Source organism: Carettochelys insculpta, chromosome 8 (assembly GCF_033958435.1).
Source record: "Carettochelys insculpta isolate YL-2023 chromosome 8, ASM3395843v1, whole genome shotgun sequence".
Taxonomy (NCBI): domain Eukaryota; kingdom Metazoa; phylum Chordata; order Testudines; family Carettochelyidae; genus Carettochelys; species Carettochelys insculpta.
The window spans coordinates 13,201,648-13,224,746 of NC_134144.1; the positions used below are offsets into that span (position 1 = coordinate 13,201,648).

Genomic DNA, 23,099 nt, shown 5'->3' on the forward strand with positions numbered 1-23,099 from the left:
CTGCCGGTGGAGCTCCATACCCCAAACAGCTCCCGGTGCCAGGACTGCCAGGGTTCCTCCAGCCCCAGCCAGCTCCGCACAGCTGGTGCTGCTGAGCTTTTCCCCATCCCTGGCTGGATCCTTGGAGCTGGAGCTGCCAGTGAGCTCCTGGCTTGGTAACCACCACAAAGGGGTGGGACATGCTAGTGTTGAAAAATGCTACATAATGCTTGTTGAAAAACGTAATCCCAATTATGCATGCAAAAAGATGGGGTCTAAATTAGCTGTTCCCACTCAAGAAAGAGATCTTGAATTCACTTCTCTGAAAACATCTCTTCATAGGGCAGCAATAGTCCAAAAAAAAAAAAAGGGTGCTAACAATCTTAGGAAGCATTTGCAAAGTCATAGATAATAAGACAGTACATATAATAATGGCACTATCTAAAGCCATCATTTGCACCCCCCCAAACGCTGTGTGCATTTCTCATCCTTCCATCTCAAAAGAGCTATTAGAAATGCGGAGAGTTCAGAGAAGAGCAACAAAAATGGGTAAGAAGCTGGAACAGCTTCCATATGAGGAGAGATTAAAAGGAGAGGGACTGTTCAGTTGGAAAAATGACAACCCTAGAATGCAAAAAGAATGCAGCCCTATGCTCTGAGGGTCCCTAATCCTCTGTCTGCCAGCTGCTGGAACTGGACAACCAGGAAAGAGGGTCACTTGATAATTGCACTGTTTTGTTCATTCCCTCAGAGACATCTGGTGTTGGCCTCTGTCAGAAGACAGGACATTCTGACCCAGTCTGGCCATTCCTGTGTTCTTGCAACGTGCATGCAAGAGTTTTAAAAGAAACTTGTAGTTAATGTTGATTTTCGATAAGCCCTGGAACGCTGGGGAAGTTCCAGAAAACTGAAAGAAAGCTAATGTTGTGCCGTCATTTAAAATGGATAAATGGGATCACCTGGATAATTATAGGCCTGTCAGTCTGACATTGATCCTGGGCAAGATAATGGAGTGGCTGAAAGGAGACTCAATGAATAAAGAATTAAAGGAGGGTAATATGTTTAAGGGCTATCAACATAGATTTGTAGAAAACAGAGCCTGTCAAACTCATTTGATTTCTTTTTTTTAATGGGTTGACAAGCTTGCTTGATCAAGGTAATCGGGTTGATGTAATGAACATAGACTTCCGTAGGCCTTTGACTTGGTGTTGCAAGACATTTTGATTAAAAAATAAAATAATGTAACATTAACGTAGCACATATTAAATAGCTTGGAAGTGTAATTGTAAATGGGGACTCATTAAACAAGGGGGTATGTTTCTTGTGGTTTCCCACAAGAAGCTGTTCTTAACCCTACACTATGTAATATTTTTATTGATGGGCTGGAAGAAAACATAAAATTATTCCTGGTAAAGTTCACAGATGACATAATGGATGAGGGAGTGGTAAATAATGTACCGCACAGGTAACTAATACAGAGCGATCTGATCACTTGATAAACAGCATATAGCAAAGAATATGCTGCTTTAATATGAATAATTGTAAAGTCATGCATCTGGGAACAAAGAATCTAAGCCAAGACTGTATCCTAGGAAGCAGTGACTTTGAAACAGATCAGGTGAAGGTGAGTTCTCAGTGTTACACTATGGCCAAAAGGCTATTGTGATCTTTGGCATGTATAAACAGGGAGCAAAGAGGTTATTTTACCTCTGAATTCGACACTGGTGCAACCACTGCTGGAACACCGTGTTCGGTTCTGGTATCCATAATTCCAGAAGCATGTTGATAAAATGGAAAGAGTTCAGAGACCATTGAGCCATAAAAGTGATTAAACGATTAGAAAACCTGATTTCTAGTTCTAGGCTCAAGGAACTCCATCTATGTAGCTTAATTAAAAGAATGTTAAAGGGTGACTTGTTTGCCATCTGTAAGTACTGACATGGGAAGCAAACATTTGGTAATGGGCTCTTTAACAGGGAAGGTGAAATGTGATCCTGTAGTTGGACACTGAAACAAGACAAATGTAGACCGGAAATAAGGCATACATTTTGAACAGCGTGAGTGATTAATCATTGGAGCAATTTACCAGAGGTGAAGTGGCGGAGTCTCCTTTACTAACAACGTTTAATCAAGATTGTTGAAAGATCTGCTGCAGGAATTATTTTGGGAGAAGTTCTGTGGCCCATGTTATACAGGATGTCAGATTAAATGATCAGCATGGATTCTTCTGGCCCTGGAATCTATGCATCTATGATCTTGCTTATCCCACCCCAATGCCAGTGTAACCTCTTTGGGTACTGGAATTGCTCCTGATTTAAAGCTGTACAAATCAGCTCTAAATCAGAAACAGAGGGTCATATTATTTACTCTGAATTCCCTCTGACACTGTAAAGGGGCTGGAAAGTGGACATAAATGACACCCACTTTGAGGTTGTGTAAGGGGGAGTTAATGTAAATCAGAATTAGGCCCATAAACTGTAGCAACTGAAAAGTCACAGTTTGTGACCCTGTCAGAATGGAGTATCACAGAGGTAGCCGTGCTAGTCTGTGTCCGCAAAAACAACAAGCAGTTCTGTGGCACCCTATAGACTAACAGATATTTTGGAGCATAAGTTTTTGTGGCCAAAGACCCGCGTCAGATGCATGGGTGTAAGTGTATGCGCCCAAATATCTGCTAGTCTATAAGGTGCCACATGACTTCTTGTTGTTTTCGTCAGAATAGAGAGCACTGAGATTCTGAAATACGCTAAGAAATTCTATGTAGGTCCTAAATCGGGGGCGGGGACCACTGAGACACAGACAACATCAGTAGCAGGCTACACACAGCTCCACTGGGGGCACAGGGGATGTCGGAGGCCAACAGGGTGAGCCAATGCTGAGGGACTTGGGGGCTCAGGGTAGGGGCAGAAATGAGAGGTTCAGGGTGTGAAAGGAGGTTCTGGGCTGGGGCAGGATGTTGGGGTGCAGGAGGGGGTGAGAGTTCCGGCTGGGGCTGCAGACTGATGTGGGGCTAGGGATGAGGAGTTCGGTGTGGGGTCTGGGAGAGGGTTAGGGTGCTTGGAGAGGGTTCCGACCTGGAGCAGGAGGCCCAGGGTGGGAGCATGGGCTCTGGGAGGGAGTTAGGATGCAGGAGGGGGCAGGAGATTTGGGGTGTGGGCTTTGGCTGGGTGATGCTAACCACATGTGGCTCCCCTCCTGCCCTGGCTCCGCTCGCTGGTCCCAGAAGCAGCCACCATATCGGGCCCCTAGGCAGAGGTGCGGGCAGGCAATTCTGCACAGTACGCACTGTCTGTGCCAATAGGCACCGCTCCCATTGGCTGCAGTTCCTGGCCAATGGGAGCTGCAGAGCTGGCACTGGGGGCAGGGCAGCACACAGAGCTTCCTTATTTGCTTTTGCATCTAGCGGTTGCAGGGACATGCTGGCCGCTTCCAGGAGCTGCATGGGGCTGGCTGGACTTTTAACTGCCTGACAGACGTGCAGTGGGTCAAGCCAGTGCCCAAAGCTCCAGCCCCACAGGGAGGCACCAAGGCTCAGGGCTTCAAGCCCACAGTGCAGAGACCTGCCACAGGCTGGATGAAATTATGCAGCAGGAAGGTCTGTGGGCCACAAGTCTCCACCCCTGTCCCAAAGCACCACTGATTTAGGGTCCAGTTTTGTATTCTTGAGTTATCAGGCCCACCGATTTCAAAGCACCTTGAGCTCCACCCACCACCACTGCTACTGTGGCAGTGGCAGCCGCTGGAGCTCCAGGCCCCTTTGACGTGCTGCGGCAGCGCTACGCCACGTGTCTGTGAGGAAGCGGGAGGCAGCAGTGTGGTGCCGGTGGCACTGAGGGCTGACTGCCCTACTCCCTGGCCCTTCCACCCTTGGCCACACCCCTTCTGGGGCATGGAGCTGGGCCCCGCCTCCCACCTTGCCACTGCGGGCTGCCAGACTCACTGGTCAGCATATTCCTTACTCATGCAAGTTTTCCCATTCACTTCAATGGCACTATCTGGCTGAGTCAGGATTATTCCTGCGTGTAAGGCTTGCGTGATCAGGCACTTAGAATAACGTTCTTTGCTGACTTTTCCCTCCCAGCTGCACTCTGAGACCATGCCGAGGCTCTCAGTTTCTGGACTTCCCCAAATACTAAGAGATGAGCAAAGTTGCCCCAGATGTTTGGATGTAATGGAGCAGAGCGCCGTTCATCGGAACACTTCTCCTAACTTCGTCCAGGAAGAATCCCTGGAAGAAATGTAGTAGGAGTGCAGGATGTCACTCTGCTACTCCCGCCAGCCTTCCCCCTTCAGGAAACACCAGAGAGCACCTTTCCTGTTCATAGTCTGTCAGCAGTCCAGAGATCAAAGAGATTAAAACAAGCTAGTAACTCATTAGCACACAAACGCTTTGTGCAGGACTTTTACCATAAACAATCTGTGTCTTTAACCATCTTAATTCCTCGCTGCATTCACCCTCAGAAACACCTATGCATCCTTTGGCAACAGCCAAAGCAGACCTCTGAATTAGGCTCTGAACAGCCGGCCCACAATGCACGTTTCTAACGCTCTGCTGGTGTGGAATCGGTGTAATGATAATCCTGTTAGTAATGGGAGACGCTCCCCCATGGAAATTATAACAAATAGTCTTAAACAATTCCTTTTGTTGACGACTTTATCCAAGAAACCGTCTTCCGTGGAAACTTCACTCAACTCCAGGCTAATCCCCTCCTGCCCTCAGGAGCTCTTTTGTTGGAGGGGATTGTGGGCAAACCCCAGGCCTGACAGGTCTCTGTAAGCCATGGATCGGTCCCTACTTTATTTCAATTGTCAGCCTCCATCTGTCCTGTTTGTTCATCAATCTTCTGGTCCAGGGATCTCTCTATTAAGAGACAAATGGCTGGGTTTATCCAGAAGGCCCGAATGCTAGACTGTGCTTTTGCGTCTTGGTTGCTGATTTTATCATCCTGACGTTGGTTTCTAAAATATAAAAAGGACACCTGAGGACATAGGCACTGCCTCCTTCTTTCCCACCGAAAGGCGACTTTTATAAAGAAATCTTCCTGGACCCAACTGTCTTCTCAGTTACTTCAGTGTAAATTTGCTGATTTCAGAGGAACAATTCCAAATGTCCACAGATGTAAGAGCAGAATATGCCCCTGTAGCCAGGGGATGCTATCAGGATAAAAATCTTGTGCCTAGAGAGTTCTTGATGGACTAAATCTATAAAGAGAAAGAAGAATATATAATCCCAAATACTCTGCAGATTTATTTGCTTTAGTGAGTTTGATTAATTTAAAACAACTCTTAAAGTTACTGTGGATGGTGCCTGTGGCCCAGCTACTCCAGTAGCCCAAAGCTATAAGGGGATCCCTGTATTGGATATTTGCATCAAGGGTACCAGCATCAGAGGGGAAGTAGACTCCTCAGAACTATCGAAGGCCCCTTCTTCAGCTGGGTGGGTGGAGGTACAACAAGGTGGAGACAAAATGGACCTATGTCCTGGAACACATGGCATCCTTGATGTGGACCTGGCAGTCCTGAGAGGACAGGGTAGAGATTGTGACAATGACGTGGTGCCCCTTACTGGGGACTCATGGCAAAGCCATCATTGAACTGGTTTATTTTTATTTTTGTACCAATCTGGTTGAGTAGTGAAACAGGCTGTCAGGGTCACTGTTTCTAGTCCATTTCACTTTTCCATGCGTGGGCACAGTACTGTGGTTTAGATGTCAAGTTACCATTATTTAGATTTTTTTTTAAAACCTGCTTTCAATTGGTGGCTTTTCAAATACTTAAAAACATTTCTATTTTACACTGAACATCTGGCTTTTTGTACAATAAGTAAATAAATAAAATCTCGATTCCTACATTAGTCAATTGCATTTTAGTAGTTGAACCTTGAAGAGAACATGAGTTGACATTTGAACTTTTCCAGTACAAATGTGTGGGTGGGGAGGAAATAAGAGAAGCAGTGTCAACATGAAATCTAGTCAATATTTTTTTAAAAATCATTATTTTTGTGATTATGCTGTGTTAAAAATGTTGTGTGTGAAAGCCTCACAAAACCAGGGAAAACTGATCGAGGTTCTGATCCTGCAAACACTGAAGCATGAGCATAGTCCTAAAACCTTCAATGGGATTGCTAACAGTAATAAAGTTACATGTGTTAAGGGAATCAGGACTATACAGAAGAAACATTGAAACTGACTGCACCAAAACTTCTGTCAAATGCATAAAGTAAACAAACGGGAAGAAGAAACTTGTATGTATTTTCTTTCACTAACAGTGATCTGAGGTGTTATTTGTAGCAATAGCAAGTAAAAGATTTTCAGACAGAACTGGGATTGTTAAGTTAATCGTTTCCTGGTGTAAAATCAATGCTGTTATGATTTAAGACAACTTCAGCATCTTTCCCTAGCTCCTCTCTCACTCATAGGGCCGAATTCTGATAATACGGTTATGCTGATCTAAACCCAAGCAATTCCATCAACTGTAGTGGTCCTTGTTTTACACTGATATAAATGAAAGCATAATCTGATTGTATGTGTGCTGTGTTACTCGGATAAGTAAGACATGAGTGACAGAGGAGAGTATAACTGGCTGTATGAAATATACCCACTTTTTTGGCATTTTTAACCCTTTGAGGAAAAGGCCTCTATAATAAATTCCAGTCTCTAGAGCTGTGGAGAATTAGAATAGGTTAGTATGACAAACAGCAGTCCTAGACTCAGATACTCTAACATAGGGTCTACACACCTCTGAGGGAACGTATGTAGTACAAAGTGTAAGCATGACAGCATACTCCTGTTCAGATGAATAGAGTGCTTGTATCTTTCCTGAGGCACCTCAACAGTAATCTCTTGGTATGACTGAAAAATGTGTAAGAAACCAATACCATTAAGCAATTTTGAAGAAATTAACTGTTGTTCATGCTCAGAAGCCAATTTTAAAACTTGATTAATTCACCATTGACAAATGCAGATCAAGCAGAAAAAGAAAAAAAAGAGTCTCGTAATTATGAATGTCCTGAAATTCAAAAATATTTCAAGTAAGGGTGGCCTCCTGGCCTCAGGGGGAGGGCACTGGTCGGAGAGTTAGGAGAGCTGGAGCGGCAAACATATGGCTGTTAAAAACAGAAATGGGGAAGTTACCAGGAAAATTAATGCTGCTAACCCTGTGAGCTGTAACTCCTGCAGAGCTGGCTACCTCTGTCTATCCCCTTCAGAGGGTGGGTAAGGAAGAAGGCCCATCAGACAGTGGCTTCCCCTCTGTCTGGCTCTTTTGAGAGCTGTGAAATATCTTTGTGGATGTTGGAACAGCTGTGTGTTTGGAGGCTGCTGGCCTCCAATCCCCCATTCTTCCCCTGAATGGAAGCTCAGGACAGAGAACATTTTTGGAACTTCCTGCTTAACCTTCCCTCAGCCAAGGGTTTTGCCATAGGATGAGGCATGTAACCCCTTTCTGTGCTTCTCTCCCATACCAGGCCATGGGGAGACTCTGTGGGATCTCATTGGTTGAGGTTGTTGTCAGCAATTTCAATAGAGATAAACATTGTTGGCTTTTTTGTTTTGTTTTTTACATAGTTACTCACCTAAAAAGCTGTTGAACGTTCTTGATTTTCACCAAAACTTGCTTGAACTGGCTTGGCGATGACCCTTCTGGTAAGGAGCAAAGAGGTCACAGATTTCTGGCTGCAGCCTCACTCCTGGAACTGTAAACACCGACTGTGCTGTGGAGAAGCCAAGTTTGAGGAGAGAGTCTGAAAAAGATGCTTCCCTCGCCATGTCTGCTCTGGAAGCCTGAGCTCTCACTCCACCCAGAAGTAGCTCTTAACCTTAAAATGTGGGAGGGAGCAGCAATGGCTGCAGAGACACTAGGGAAGCTCTGATCCGCCTGATGTTTCCCAAAGCCACCATTCAGAGGAATATAGCTTTGTATCCATGGAATGTTTACGTAGACAAAATCCTTCTAGCTGAATTAGTCCTAGTGCATAGAACCTGTTTATCTGAGTGAATCACTGTTGGCCCCAGCTCCTGGTGTTGAAAATATGGCATTATTTCAGGAGCAGGCACTTTACAAAACATAGTACAGGATGCTGTAAAACAGGGGCCAGTGACCTTTGCAAGGAGGAGTGTTGACGTTTGACCTTTTGACCTCTCTGGGCAGTCCAAGTGCTGGTGATACCTTTTAAAGTCACTAACGGTTGTACTTACAAGAGCTTCATGAGTAAATGAAGATGCAGAGCTTTACTGTTTAGGTGGTGGTTGGTAGCATTAGCTGGTCTTTTGTTAATCCACAGGCGTCCTGGCTTTGAGCAAGCTCCCGGCTGCGTGGGAAAAGAGGGGAGGGATAAACTCCTGCCTCATGTACCACTCTTGCCACGCGTGCCGGGGGGTTGCTGACCGCCGCTGTAAAATATATTAGCTCTGGACTTGATCCTACAAACACTTCCGTGTATGAGCAATCTCATTACCGATCCACTGAACGACCTGTGTGCTTATGACTCTGCAGTATTAGACCCTTCTGAGTGAACTAAAATTCACTGCAATTTAGTATAGCTTGTGGAAAGAGGAGAATTTTTTACTGCACAACTGCTGTTCAAGTCTCAGTTGAAGCATATCTGTACTCACTTTCCACAGTTCATAGTCCCTCTGTCTGTAAAGTATGAGGAAGGGGGTGTTTTACATTCTTCTTTGCTAATACTGGCAGTTTATGTCATTTGACATAAAATAGTATGGAAACTTTTTTCTCACAACTTCTTTCTCATGCGTTTTTGGACAGGGAAGGCGAGGAGGCAGGTGTGTTAACCCAGGCTCCTTTGCCCCTTAAAAATATCATCTATGGTTTTGTGTTTGCTCCTTTTGGAAACAAACAAACAAACAGCAAAATGTTATTTGGCAGAACCGTGGTGGGAATGCAACCCGCTAATCAAAAGGATTCAAATCGATCTGTGCATTGCCAGGCTCGCGCCTTCCCACCCAGTGCAGGGAAGAAAAGAAAGAAAAAAGAAAAAAGAGGAGAGAGAGAGAGCGAAGGCACAGAGCAATCTCACAAATGCAAAACCTTCCACTCCAGTGACTTCTCATTAACTTACCGAATCTGACAGTCTAATTATCCCAGCTGCTTCACGCTTAGAATAAATAAATACTAAAGTGGTTGTTTAAAGAAATGGAGAAGGGAAATTCAGTCATCTAGACAGTCAATAGAGAGAGTTTATTTTAAATTTTTATGTTCCCATGTATTTATATCGTTTTGGGAAAGATAATGAGAGAGCTGTCTTTCAGGCTAATTGAGTTCCTAGACGCACAGCTGCTTGCTTGTCACTGTCTCAAACTTAGCTTTAACTTTTGTACCTTCGAAACCTGATCACTGCATCTCCATTTACCTCTTCTGCTGATAACCCGATGAAGGCAGAAGTGCACTGGAGAGTGGAAAGTGACTATATGGCATTTGCTGGGCTCAGCACCTTTCACAGTAAGCGAGAGAACGAAATCTTTTTAGATTTGCCTGTAATGGTCTTAAAGGAAAAGTGAAACTTAAAATCTTCGATACAATTTTTTAATTGGACAAAATAAGCAAGAAAGTCTCGTAACTTCTTGCTTTGTGGTGTCTGTAATATTCAAGGGTATTAATAGTGGCCATCAGTCATGGACATTTCACTGCCTCCACATTTCCTTATTAAACATAGGCTCACACCCACCGTAGAGTTACTCTGGATTTACACAGCATTTAGAGCAGCATTTGACTTCTAATCTATTGCACCTAGTTTGCCAGAGTGCATATGGGCCAAACTTTTAATTATACTCAGGGCTAGCTTTTCCAGGCACGTGAACAGGGCAGTACGCACAGGGAACTTCCCTTTTCTCCCATCACTTAGCTGTACGCCCTTGTGCTCTTGTACAAGGGGCCAGGCACACACATACTCCTTGTACTCAGGGAGCATGAGGTCAGCTGCAGGCACTTTCAAAGGATTCAGCGGAGGCTTCATTCCCAGAGCCTGTGCCTCAGGCTATGTCCATACTGCTTCCAGAGATCGATCCGCTCAGGGCTTGATTCCGTGTATCCGGGGGGGATGCACAAAATCAACCTATCAGGAGTCATCATCGACCCCATACTCCTCGCAAGAAGTAAGTGAAGTTGATGAGAGAAACTCCTGTCAACCTTCCTCAGTGAGGACAGCCAGGTAAGTTGATTGCAGATACGTCAAATCTATCTAGGCAATTGCTGTAGCTAGCATTGCTTGTCTGCGGTCAGCTTACTTTCCTAGCGTAGACATAGCCTCAGGTACTCTGCCTCCAGAAGCTGCTGCTAGGGTGGTGCATATTTGCATTGCCTGCTACCAGCAGCTGTGGTGAAAAGGCACCCAGTCTTTACTTGGGCAGAACTCCCATACAAGTCAGCACCTCTGAGAATCAGGCCACCTGAGGCCAATGGGAATTTTCACTGCGTAAGGAATGAGAAAAGATTTGGAAAATTGTCCAGAAATGGCCCTAGAGAAAGAATTGCTTTGATTTGTGTATCAGCGTAAACTGAAGTTGTGGTTTAACACCAAAGGCAGAACTTTGAATGACTCCCAGATGAGATACATGACAACTGGGTTTATACATTTAAAATGCTCTTAACATTTCCAGGGCATCTAAAATTGATTTCCAAGATGAGGCACCTAACAGTGAATCCTGAGGGTGTCTCCATCCAAGTATCAGCACTCAGCGGTGGGCCAGGCACGTGGCAGGACACTGATGTGACTACATAAACTTTTCAACTGTGACTGAGAATCTAATCAAAGCAGCTGACTCAGTCAAGAGATTATTTCACAGACAGAAGCCTCCTGCAGGCCGCCTATTGTTTACATGCGCTGCACTGAAATTTCCCACCGGTGCAGCTCCTCCAGTGGTGGCAGCAGTGGAAGCGCTAGCGTAGGCATGGACGAGGGAGTGCTGTTTTAACCACTGTGTTCCCGAGGCCTGCTCTGAGCCAAGTTACAAGATGCAGTGGCTAAAAGGCCTGTGCCCTCTTGTCACCAGCACTCCCACCCGGGAAGCACTCTTGCATGTCTTGAAATCTCTCAGCACCAGGTCACAAAGGCTGAAATTCCCCTGCTAGCAAAGGCCCAACACCAGCCCCTTGCAGTACTTAAAGCCTGTGTAACCCCTTAAAAGAGGACTTGGGTGAGAGGCCCATAAAGGTGCTTGGGCAGATCCTCTGTGTAGGGTTGAATGTCACCTGCTTTGTGAGAAGGCTTGTCTTGAGCTGGGCCTTTAGTTCAGTGGGGACATGCAGGCACAGGCCTCTCTGCTGTGCTGCTCCAAAATAACTGTTAGTTTATCAGGTGTCACAGGACTTGTTGTTTCTGCTGCTCTGTTCTTTCCCCCTAAGAACAGAAACTACCTGCTAGCATCATGGAATCGTAGACCTGCAGGGAACCTGGAGAGGTCATCATGGCAGGGCCAAGCACCATCTAGACCATCCCTGGGAAGTGTTTGTCTAACCTGCCCTTAAAAGTCTCCAGTGATGGAGCTGCTGCACCCTTCAGAACAGAGAAAGAACATAACGTATTTAAAATCCACACTTACCATCACAACCCGAATGCTACAATGATACAATTCAACTCCAAAATGATGTGATACCAAAATGACACAGGAGAACGAGTGTGGGACACAATTAGGGCAGTGGAGATAGAGGCTTTGGGAATTATTCAAAATTGCCTAATTTTTACAGTCCTAACGAGTTGCTCATGACTATTTACAATCTGACTGTACTTGTGTCAGTCCAACAGTTTAGTTTTTTTCCCAGCCTCTTTGTTGCTTTGCTATCGACAGGTCTGCGGAGGTGCCTCCCCCATCCACTGAGGTGTCACTTGCTGCTGTGCAGTGCAATACCAGCGACAATAAATACGAACTGGTCTATAAAAGTATTCATCCCCTACATGGAAAGATGCCTCGGATATTATGTCTCGTCCAGGAGAGTGACACATTGTGCCAATCTGTTGTCTCATTCCCTCTCCTGTTTCTCTTCCTCTCTCTGTCGTACTGTCTGTCTCTGTACCTATTTTTTCCATTCTCTCTCTCGCTCTGTCTCTTGGCACTGGCACTTTCATCTCCTCCCTTGGGGATTTGAGATGTCACTGCAGGAAGTGCTTGTCCGCCTCTCCGGCAGCAGCAGAGCCCTGTGGCTTTGACAAACCTCATTTAATTGGGAGGAAGCCAGGAGGGTTTGAAAGAAATGAAACAGCCACGAAACTCCTTTTATCAGGCGTAATTTAAACTCTGCATGGAAAAAAAAACCCTATATGTATAAAGAAAAGTCAACTTCCCTCCTGCTGTGAGTGCTCCCCTCCTCCCTCCCAGCACAGGCAGGCTCCTGCGAGATTCCAGCTTTTCATTTTTCTCAGAGTGTCAAAGCAGATTTGTGCTGTGTGGCTGGGTGAACAGAAAAGGAATACAGATGTCTCTCCCTCACTCTCACATCACCCTCAGAAGTGTGGCAGTGCAGAAGAGATGCTGCCGGCTCCTTTGCTTGGGATATGTCAGAAAATCCAAAACCAAAAATTTTCAGATAATTTTGCAGCTTGGTCCGAGAAGGTTGTTACTTAATCACCCTTATGCAGAAAGGGAGCTGGTGCCCAGGAAGTGCTGGAGAATGCTAGGATCACGAGATACGTTATACAGGACACGTAAGAGGTTTTCCAGCTCCGTAGTGTGGCAGGCACTGTTGTCTTTAGGTACAGGGGGTAGCATGTGTGGGTTTTGTTTGGACATGATGAGTGAACACAGAGGAAGAGAGAAGTAAATGCAGGTAGTTCTAAGGGAGAACGGGTATGACAGGATACAAGGGACAGCTGGCGTCTTCAAACTTCAAAAGACAGCAGGAGGTCTATTTCAGCGAACAACGGCTAACACATTGCACCAAGCAGCTGGGAATTCAGGATATGAGCATATCACTGTTTGAATTAAGCTGAGCCCTCTGAAAACACAGCACAACCCAGTTTTAGGAAAGCTCTTTGGGCACATCGTTACACGGCTGGGACAGCATGGCATCGAGGCATTCACATCATTCCTTTTTCAACCAGCCCCCTAGATAAAGGCCCCCCTCTATATTCCTGTCTAATATTAAGCTATTGTTATGTGCTGGGGGCGGGGAAAACGAATGTTGCAAGCGCAACTCAGAGCCCTAAAACTTTGCAGCTTATGGCAGGGGCCTCCCAGGAGGCCTCTGGCTTTCACTGACTAGGGATGCTCTTAACCAATCAAATGTGAAGTAACCCTGTCCTTGCCAAAATGGGATCAGGAGACAACACACCGTGGTGAAGCTGGTTCAGCTGTGACGGGAGAGCACTGAAGAAGTGATGAACAAGTGCATCCTGTGCAGACACCCGTTCTCGAAGAAAAGCTTTCAACATTTTCGATGCCAAGTTTTCAGCTCCTGGCACCCAGCCCAACCTAGAAAAGCAAGAGAAATAAATTGTGCCAGCGGTGAGTCCAAGCCAGAAAACAAAGAGCTGGAAGCAGATCAGGATCAGGAGTTCTGTGAAGCTGGGGCGCCGGGTCGCAAGCTGGAGGATTCAGGCATGTCCATTACGGAGACATGGGCCTGGCATGAAGTTTGGGGCTCCATTTTGAGAGTGTATATGGCCAGGAATTTGGGTCCAACCCATGCGCAAATAAGCCTGTTTGGAATCCTCCCTTCTCCCTCTTGAAGAGAAATTGTCACTCTGCAAAGAAAGGGCTTTGAATAAATACAGACACTGGCAATTACAGAGGGCTATATATTATCCATGTTCCAACTGGAACCTCACAAGTTACTATTCTGGTCATACTTTTAGCGAGACACAGGTGTGAAAATGTCCATGTGCCAATACTTAGCTAGACCTGTCAGGGCATGCCTACGTGGTGAAGAAAATCCCATGGCTAGCCCGTGCCAGTTAGCTGGGACTCATGCTGTCAGGCGGTTTCGTTGCTGCATGGACTTCCTGGCTCCATGTGGAGCCAGGCTCTGGGGTTCTTTGAGGTCAGAGGGGCCAGAGCTCAGGTTTCAGCCCTAGCTTGGAAGTCTGCACAGCCATGAAACAGCCCTGTCCCCTGAGCACGGTGAGCTGGAATAGGCTGCGTGGGGCAGCCATGGGATTTTCTTTGTTTTGTAGGTGTACCTTCAGTGGCCATTGCAGATTTGTGTTCAGAATTGAGAAACCAAATAAAATATCCTTGATCCATCTACTGCCCTTGGGTTCAGCAGCACGGTTAGGCTGTAGATGTGTGGAGGGCATGCTGATGGGTCACTTGCTCAGGAGGAATGTGTTAAACAAGAAAATATACCCAGCAAATGCCAATGGCAAGTGGCCAACTCCAAGAGACGACAGCAGCTGGGAGACTCGGAAGTGAAAGAGAGAAAACAAGCAAACAAATACACACGGTGCTTTTGGCTTTACAGCTTTTACTTTGTTTGTTTGCTCTGCTCCTTGTGTGTCACCATCAGGTGGCACATCACAGCTTGGCCTGTTGTGTTTCTACTGACTACCCCAGCTGGTGCTTCCTCTCTAAATGACATCCCAGGACTGGGGACTCCCAGGTGTCCTGCTGGTTCTTTCTCAGATATGTATGCTGCACAGAGTGCCTCGTGCTCTGGGTGTCATGTTTTGGGGAGAGAAGGTGTTATAAAAATGAGACACTAAAGCACACAGCTTTTGGAAGAAGTCTTAGCTCCTCTGGGATGTGATGGATTATTGCTGAGTTCTCACCTCCGGCAAAATCATACCAGCCCCGCTTGGGTAAGGAAGCAAGATGCTTCAACTCAAATTCTAGCTGTTAGTCTGTGGTAAGGCAGACCATTAGAAAAAACATGTATGGCTCCTTTTCTCTTCTTCCTATGATCCCCTTTGCCCTGTTTGGTATCCCCATCCTCAAGGCTCCATGCCATGCCACCAAGCTCCATACAGCTGCCAAGCGCTGGTTAGAACTCCCTCTTACTGGCCGTGCAGGCTCTGACAGTATGAGGTTCTCTTTGCCTTCTTAAGAGCTGAGTGCGCTGTCTGTGCAGCGCTAGGTCCCACTTGTCTTAGAGAATCCAAAACAAAGAATCAGAGCTGGCTTAGCATGCAGTGCAGGACTCTGCAGCTAAGGCACTGGCCAGCTCAGCTTTAATGGACCCTTTCAAGTGTTAGCAACTGGGTCCTAGTGCCAAAGAACTGTGGCTATTGAGGAGGAAGCTTTGCTGTGCAGCCGAGCACAGTTTCTGGGAATGCATCCATTTCCCTGTTTGGTGTGGCAGCAAGGTGGGAGCCTAGACTCCAAGTTAGAGAAATGGTGGCTTGTATAATCCGGAAAGTTTCTGACAACACTAATTAAAACAACACGTGCATCTGAAAACGTACTTAGCTGAAGATTTCTGCAGCATCTCCTTTCAAAAATTTAGAGCAGAGGGAGTACCGTGCTTTCCTAGGGAGCAGCACTGGACTAAGCAGTGAGGTACTGAACAGTGATGTTTCAAAGCATATCTACTGCACAAAAGCCATAGTCCACCATGGATCTACAGATACGTGAGCTCTTTGGAGCAGGAGCAAAGCTCCTAGCACAATGGGGATGTAGACAGGGAGGGTCTGTGGTGCTGAATGTCCATGGCCACATTGTGCAGCTGTATTCCAGGCACTGAAAACCTCCCAAGAATCATAACTAATCTGGGGCAGCCAGGTTAGTGATGGATGACCACGTGACGAAGCCGTGTTCCCATCCTGACCTCAAATCAGATCTTCAGGGATTAAGGAGAGAGGAAGTTATCTCTGAGGCAAACTCTGTGACTAAGAAGTGCCAGTCAGCAGTGACCAGTGGTGATTTCAATCTTCCGGGGCCGCTTCACAATACTGCTTGCCTGTTATTAGTCAGACTGCGGTAACCAGATCCTCTGAACTAGATCTGGGTACAGGTTCTCTTTTAAAGCTGACACTCCACCACAGGAGAGAGTGAATGGGAAAGGTGCTCTACGGCTGTCTGAAGTGCTGTCTCGATGAGCTGCTAAATCAAGGCCCAGGCCATCTCCAGTAGCATTTGGTCACTGAACGGTGCATCCTAACTAATCCCTAGATCATTTTCCAGTGCAGTGTAGACAAGAGCTCCCTTAGGGATGTTGCCAGAGATTTAGCTATCAGTTATTTCTGTGCAGGAGAAATTGATCAAGTCCCCTCCAGAAGGCCTAGCTTGAACTTTCTGAATCAAACTGTGCCCCTCAAGTAGCCATGCATAATGTTATTGAATTGCTGCTGGTCTGAGAATAACAAACCCTCTACGTACCTACCTCCATAGCAGTCTCCCAGAATCTTTGATGTTTACCTTTCAGCAGGTCTGATTATTACTACAGGACTGGAGTGCCCATCCTGAACTCACTGAAGGGAACTCACTGAAAATTGAATGGCTGCATATAAAAATAAACCAACCCAGAGGTTGCTTTGGCATTGCTGTCATGGATAGCTTACCTGGCACAGATCATTCGGAGCCTCTGAGGTCTACTGGAGATGACTCTCTCTAGAAAGTTAATTCGGAATCAAAACATTAAAAAAAATCAAGCAAACAACCGGTCTTTGAGCCCTTACAAAAACATGCATTTGGAATTTCAAAGAATCCTATCTAATCTGTCACTGTAGCATTTATAAATATACATTATTCCTAAAGGACTTGACTGTCAGCATTGATGTTAATAAGGTTGTTACAGATCTGTAACCTTTTCTTTTCATACACTTAGAACTGCAGGTCTTGGGCCTGTTTATTTTTCCATTAAAGTCAGTGGGAGTTTTGCGTTTGACTGCCACAGCAGCAGAATCAGTCCCCTAAAACCTAAGACTGAGACCATGGCTACATTATCTGGAAGATCAACCTTCTTAGGGGATATACATATACATATCTCATAGAGCTGGAAGGGACCTCAAGAGGTCAATGAGTCCAGTCCCCTGCCCTCTTGGCAGGACCAAGCACCGTACTTGCTGGACTGGGTCCTTGTTTTGATGCAGGCATAACTTTCTTGATTTCTTAGGCTTCATCTACACTTCGCACTCAGTTGCCAAAACTTTTGTCGTTCACGGGTGCTTAATCCTCGCTCTTCTCATGAACAACAAAGATTTGCTGTGGCAAGTGCACAGGGGAACACGGTTTAATTGGCAGTGGCATTCTCCTGGCAATAAAGGGAAAGCCACTCATTGGGGATAGAAGTATTTTGTCAGCACAGTGCCAACAAACAATGTTCACACACCCTGACTTTGAGTATTAGGGCTGTGTCGGTACAGCCTCAGGCTTGGTCTACACTACTGCAACTGAATATCTAGAATTGATTTATCTGTAGTTGACTTACCCGGCTGTCTGTACTAAGGAAGGTCTATGGGACAGTTTGCCTTGTCAACCTCCCTTCCCGCGATGGTAGGTCAGTTTTGTCCGGAAGATCAAACATTGCTGACAAATTACTTCTATCCCCAAGGAGTAGCTTTCTCTTTATCCTAAGGAGAGTGCCTCTGCCAATCAAACAGTGTTCCTCTGTGCACTTGCAAGGGCAAATCTTTGTGGTTCATGGGAGGAAGCAGGATTAAGCACCTGTGAACGATAAAAATTTTGGCAATCCAATGCAAAGTGTAGGGGCAGGAGTCTGCTACATATCTGAAGTTTTGCTTGCACTGTGGTATAACCTAAAGGTGTCAGCTACTTGTTTGCCCTGCCTGATGGAGAAAAAACGGTTGCTGACAAGATTAAGTGTTGAGAGCTTCTTTGTTTACATCTTTGCAGATGTTTCTGTGCGTCAAATAAAATTGCACATGACCCACCCCTAAAGCCTGGCTCACCACTGTCTTGCACCCTGTGTATTTATTCACACTCTCTTTCCAAGAGTGCTGATTACTACACAAGAGGTGCGCGGCAAAAGAGAATCAAGCCCCTGGTTAACAGTCTACCCTGAAATAGTTTGTGGCTCCAAACAATCTGTCTGTGTTAAGTAATTATGCTATCAGAAGCAAACAATGGGCCCATTTCTACACTGCTTCTGCAACACCCTACCTCTGAGGTTGTTGTGTCCACTGGCACACTGCTGGCTTACCCAGCTACCTGAGGATCTCCTTCGTACATGGGTAGCCCCTATGTGATGCATACTACTCCTTCCAGTTTCTGTTAGCATAAAGGATGTTGCCGAAGGGGCATATCCAGAAGACCCTTACTCTCCAGAGATCGCCATCTGTCACAACATGGAGCTGAGGGCCTTTACAGATGGGCACAAGCTAGAGCAACCTTGAAGCTGCTCTAATGTATACGGAGGCCTGAACTATTCCACAACTAGCCACAGAACTGGAGGACCATAAAGGTAGCATACCCTCCTTCTGCCTCCCTGCCTACAGGACTTCAGTGAAGTCATGCTGCCAGAGTTCGGCCATCCCAACCCACCCACAGCTCCATTTAACTCTGTGGGCCAAATCCTCAGATAGTAAACGACACACATCACCATAAAACCACTGAAGTCAGTGAAGTGACGTGTCATCACCAACAGGGGATCTGGCCAATGGAATTTTGGACTAAGGATAACAAACTAAGGACTCACTTTGAGCCATTATAAGCTAAGGGATGCAAAGGAGCTGCAGGAAATCTCAAATTAAAAATGATTTTTAAGGCTTTGGTGTTAAAATGGCTGCACAAGTGCAATACTCCCTTTGTTTGGAATGAAATACAATGGACTCTGCTGATAGCTTTGGAGAGAGTGAAACTCCTTTGAACAGTGAAGTGGAATGAAAGCCCTGAACTGTGTCAGTGCATTGCAATGTACAGTTGCAATTCCAGTGACAGCAAATTGGTGATAACGAGGCCCCAGTTAACAAGCTCCAAGGGGATTGTTTGGGGGTTGGTTGGTTGGTTTTTTCAGGAAGAGTCAAGTGACTATCCATAGAGATACCAGACGTGACACTACGTTAGTTTTTGAGCTTGGAAAGTAGAAGATAATATTTTAAAAATCTGTTTTCACTCTCAATGTATAAATCAAAAAGTTTCTGGTTGTTCTGAAAAAAACTGACCATTAAAAAAAAAAACCAAACTCCTCTCAAACTGCACAGGATGCAAGGTTTCAGTCTGCTAAAAATGCTATAAAGCAAGTGTGGCAGACAGAAAGTGGATAAGTACACTTGCCCATCCCAGAGAAAAGGCTAACGATGCCACGAATAGTAGATGGTTGTATAAACTGTGATTAGATTCATTACTGTTTTAGTTCCATCTCCCTGAGAGTTACTGTTAGCATCATTTATGACTCTTCCCTCTAATCAGTCATGTAAATTAACTAGATCTGTATTTCTTTTCCCTGGGATCTTCATTTCCCCTTCTTTTTGTTTTGTTTTCTGACCTTTTAGAAAATGTTAGGGTTTTTTTTGTCTTTATTTAACAGAGGTGCAGTGTTGAAAGAAGAAAGAAAAGAAAAAAGATGAAAAAAAAATGTTGTCCCAAATAGGGATTAAATTTATATATAGAACTTTTTGCCTGTTAATAAATAGATCTGCTTGAAATTTTTCTCACAGAACAGCTGCCCATCAGAAAATGCTGGTTAGACAAAAATCATAGTATTTTATGAAAATTTTATCCATTTAGTCAACATTTTTGATAAAATTCTTCAAATGATTCAAAATATTTCATTTTGACCATACTGAAACATTTCCAAAACAAAAAGCAGTCAAGTAGCACTTTAAAGACGAGCAAAATGGTTTATTAGGTGAGCTTTCGTGGGACAGACCCACTTCCTAATAAACCATTTTGCTCGTCTTTAAAGTGCTACTTGACTGCTTTTTGTTTTGATAGTGTATAGACTAGCACGGCTTACTCTCTGTTACTATGAAACATTTCCATTAGACTTCAGTGTTATATGTTATTATGTTATCATCTATAAATATAATACAACACAAAAGTGGCACCAGCAAAGGCAAGATGAAATGATTTATATTTCCTAAGCAAATTTCAACATTCTCATTCTTTGGGAAATTTCAAAATTTTGAATTTTCATTCTGATTTGCAATGAAAAAAAAAATTGAAATTTCCTGCAGAATGTGATTCTATGTTCCATTCAGTTCTACCACTTGAATTAGGCTAGAGATACAGTGTTGTCTAGTGTTCTGACATGAGTCTGGGAACCAGGAATTCCTGAATTTTAATCCTGAATATCTCACTGCCTTGCTTTGTAAAGCTGAGTCATTTAACATCCCTGGCTTGGTTTTCCCACCTATACAATGGAGAAGATAATACTGATCTACCTCAGAATGCTGGTAGTCCCAGGCTGCATCTACACTATCTGATAAATTCAATTTTTAATAAATTTGATTTTTTTAACCTCATTCTTATTAATTTGAATTTAAGTGTCCACAACACTTCTTGAAATTCAACCCACAGTTTTTCCATGTCGAGTTTCTGCGTTCTCATTGCCCTATGCAAGTTTGACAGTGTGAGCAGTGCATTGTGAGTACCTATCCCACAGTGCCTGAGCCCTGGTTGCTTGTTAGTTTTTCATGTTTGAATCCCAGAATGCGAAGCGCTGTCCTAGAATTCAGAGCACCCAATAACCGCGCAAAAAATGAACTGGAGATTGCTCCATTTCCTGCGGCATTTTCTCTGCCAGTGCAAGCATGGATCCCCAAATGCTTCAACTCATAGCACTCATTGTTTTGGCAACCACACTGGCTGTCGCGTAATTTTGCTTTCAGTTACAAAGCTCAGTGATGGTTCACTATCATAATGATGACAAGTATCAGAGATGTAGCTGTGTTAGTCTGTAGCTTCGAGAACAACAAGAAGTCCTGTGGCACCTTACAGACTAAAAGATATTTTGGAGAATAAGCTTTCGTGGGCAAAGACCCACTTCATCTGATGAAGTGGGTTTTTGCCCACGAAAGCTTATGCTCCAAAATATCTTTTAGTCTATAAGGTGCCACAGGACTTCTCGTGTTCTCAGTAGCAAAAGGGCCCTTTTAAGGAACCCCTTGAGGACACAAAGAACATCCCCCATGCGAGGCTATTCCTTTTATTCAGCAATTTGTTCCCTGGAAGCGACACATTTAACCAGATTCACTCTGTTGAGGGACTTCAGGTGCGTTTGCTGATTTTTGAGCTGAAGTGTAACCCCTGATTGGTGTTGTTTCTGAGTACAAGATTTGTTGTCTGTCTAGCAGTATACCCAGCAACAGAAGTATATTTTTTTTCATTGCATGGAAATAGAATAATAAATGAATACATAGTATTGTTACTCGCTCTTGAAATTGTGGTAGCTCCTGTACTATGGTAGGTGATTTCCAAGCGCCTGAGGAGGATGTGCAGTCTACAGAAATAATGGTTACATTTTATCCATGGTTCACAGTGGATTTTACACAGCATTATTATCCTTATTTTCCAGTTGGGGAAACCGAAGCACAGAGCAGTGATGTGACTTCCCAAAGGCTACCCAGACAATCAGTGGCAGAATCAAGAATTATTCTTCATGTCTCCCATGCTGGTGGAATATCCACTTGACCAGGCTGAGTAGGTTAGTACCTGGTGTTTTTTGAACATATGTCAACTGTGAAGGCTGGATGACAAAGTATATGGAGATTTTTAAGGTTGTTGATTCAAATGTGGCTCAGTCTGGTAATGGCTTCATTACTGGTAATCTACAGGGTTTGAAATGCATGTTGGTGCCAGTGCACTTCAGAGTAGAATTGCCAGGATCACAAAGCCCATCCCAGAATGGTACAAGAATGTCGTCTCTGTCTGGAGGGTAAGGAAATGGTGGAAATGGCCCATGTTTTTTCCTCTTTTGATATGTACTACTGATAATGGGCCATTTCCACCTTGCTGAATAGACCTTGTCAGCTCTGGCCCTCTCTTTTCTTGGGATCCCACTCTTTAAATACCCCTCTGAAACCACACCCCCCACTCATGCATCTGATGAAGCGGGTCTTTGCCCACGAAAGCTTATGCTCCAAAATATCTGTTAGTCTATAAGATGCCACAAGACTTCTTATCATAATGATGTTGATGATGATGGTTTTGAAGAGCAAATCTCACAACTGTGGTCCAAGAACTCACAGCTGCTGGCTGCCCTGAATGCATTGCTGACAGTGGAGTGGTGGGTTTGGACTCAAGAGACCAGCACACAGTGGTGGGACCACATTGTTTTAGAGTCGTGGGACAACTGGCAGCGGGTGCAGGATTTTGCATGCTCAAGTCCACTTTTATGGAACTTGGTGATGTGCTGGCCTCTGCCCTGAAGAATGAGGCCAGCTTTAACAGTTAGGGAGCGAGTGGCAATTGTACCAGGGAAGTTTGCAAAGCCCGACAGTTACCAGTCAGTGGCAAATCAATTTTGCAGTGTAGTCCGTGGTGATGCAGGTGCCTGTCTGTATCTTCACAAAACAAAACAACAGTCCTGTAGCACCTTAGAGACTAACAGTATTATTTATTAGGTGGTGAGCTTTCGTGGGACAATTCCACTTCTTCAGAGGCAGAGAACACTGATATTTGAGAGAAGAAGAATTCTAAAAAGATAGAAAAAATGAGGAAAAAAACCCTGACAAATCAGCTAGATGCAGGGGGGAAGGAATGGTGATGTTAGGATCAGCTAGTGAGCAATATACCACAGTCCTTGTCCAAGCAAAACTCTCATAGACGTCTTTTGCTTCAGTAAGGACTGTGGTGTTTGTCAATATGGTGTGTACAGAGCTTTGCAAATGTATGCAAGACACTATAAATGTTAGGCCCTGATTCAGGAAAAGCTTTTATACATGTGTTTAAATCCATCTCTATTCAGGAAAGCCCACAGGGACTTAAAGTTAACTATAAAATAAAGCATGTGCTTAAGTGGCCTTCCTGAACATGATTCTTTCCCTGAACTAGGGTCTGAATTACTCTGTTATTATTTCCGTTGGGAACAGGTGCAAAAATCAGGAAGGAACTTTATTACAGTAAATGAGGAACTAAACAAAATGTTACCTTTTTTTTTAAATATCATTTCGAAATAGGATAAACTAACAAAACCGTGCACCTTGCTTTAATGCTCAGAGATACAAGACTAATAGAAAAAAACCCACGTTTCCAATAACTTTACAAGTAGTTACATCTGCCAGAATTTGTAACTACCTCATGCTTCAGGTCTTAAGGCAATCTGTACGTTATTAG

The 23,099-nt window shown here is 44.6% G+C and overlaps 2 protein-coding genes across 3 annotated transcripts in view; one reads left to right on the top strand and one right to left on the bottom strand.

The window, feature by feature from the left end:
- Positions 1–23,099, top strand: part of ALS2 (alsin Rho guanine nucleotide exchange factor ALS2) — a 231,950-nt gene that overhangs the window by 105,479 nt on the left and 103,372 nt on the right. For both annotated transcript variants that reach the window (XM_075001885.1, XM_075001886.1), the window contains exon 3: positions 21,340–21,468. The gene's annotated coding sequence lies outside the window, so the exon portion shown is untranslated. The remainder of the gene's footprint in view (positions 1–21,339; positions 21,469–23,099) is intronic.
- The window catches only part of CDK15 (cyclin dependent kinase 15), a 54,836-nt gene continuing 39,317 nt past the window's right edge, over positions 7,581–23,099 (bottom strand). The window contains exons 11-13 of the mRNA XM_075001890.1: positions 16,424–16,472; positions 13,261–13,400; positions 7,581–7,690 (exon numbers count right to left, since the gene is read on the bottom strand). Of these exons, the coding sequence (XP_074857991.1) occupies positions 7,581–7,690; positions 13,261–13,400; positions 16,424–16,472 (299 nt within the window). The remainder of the gene's footprint in view (positions 7,691–13,260; positions 13,401–16,423; positions 16,473–23,099) is intronic.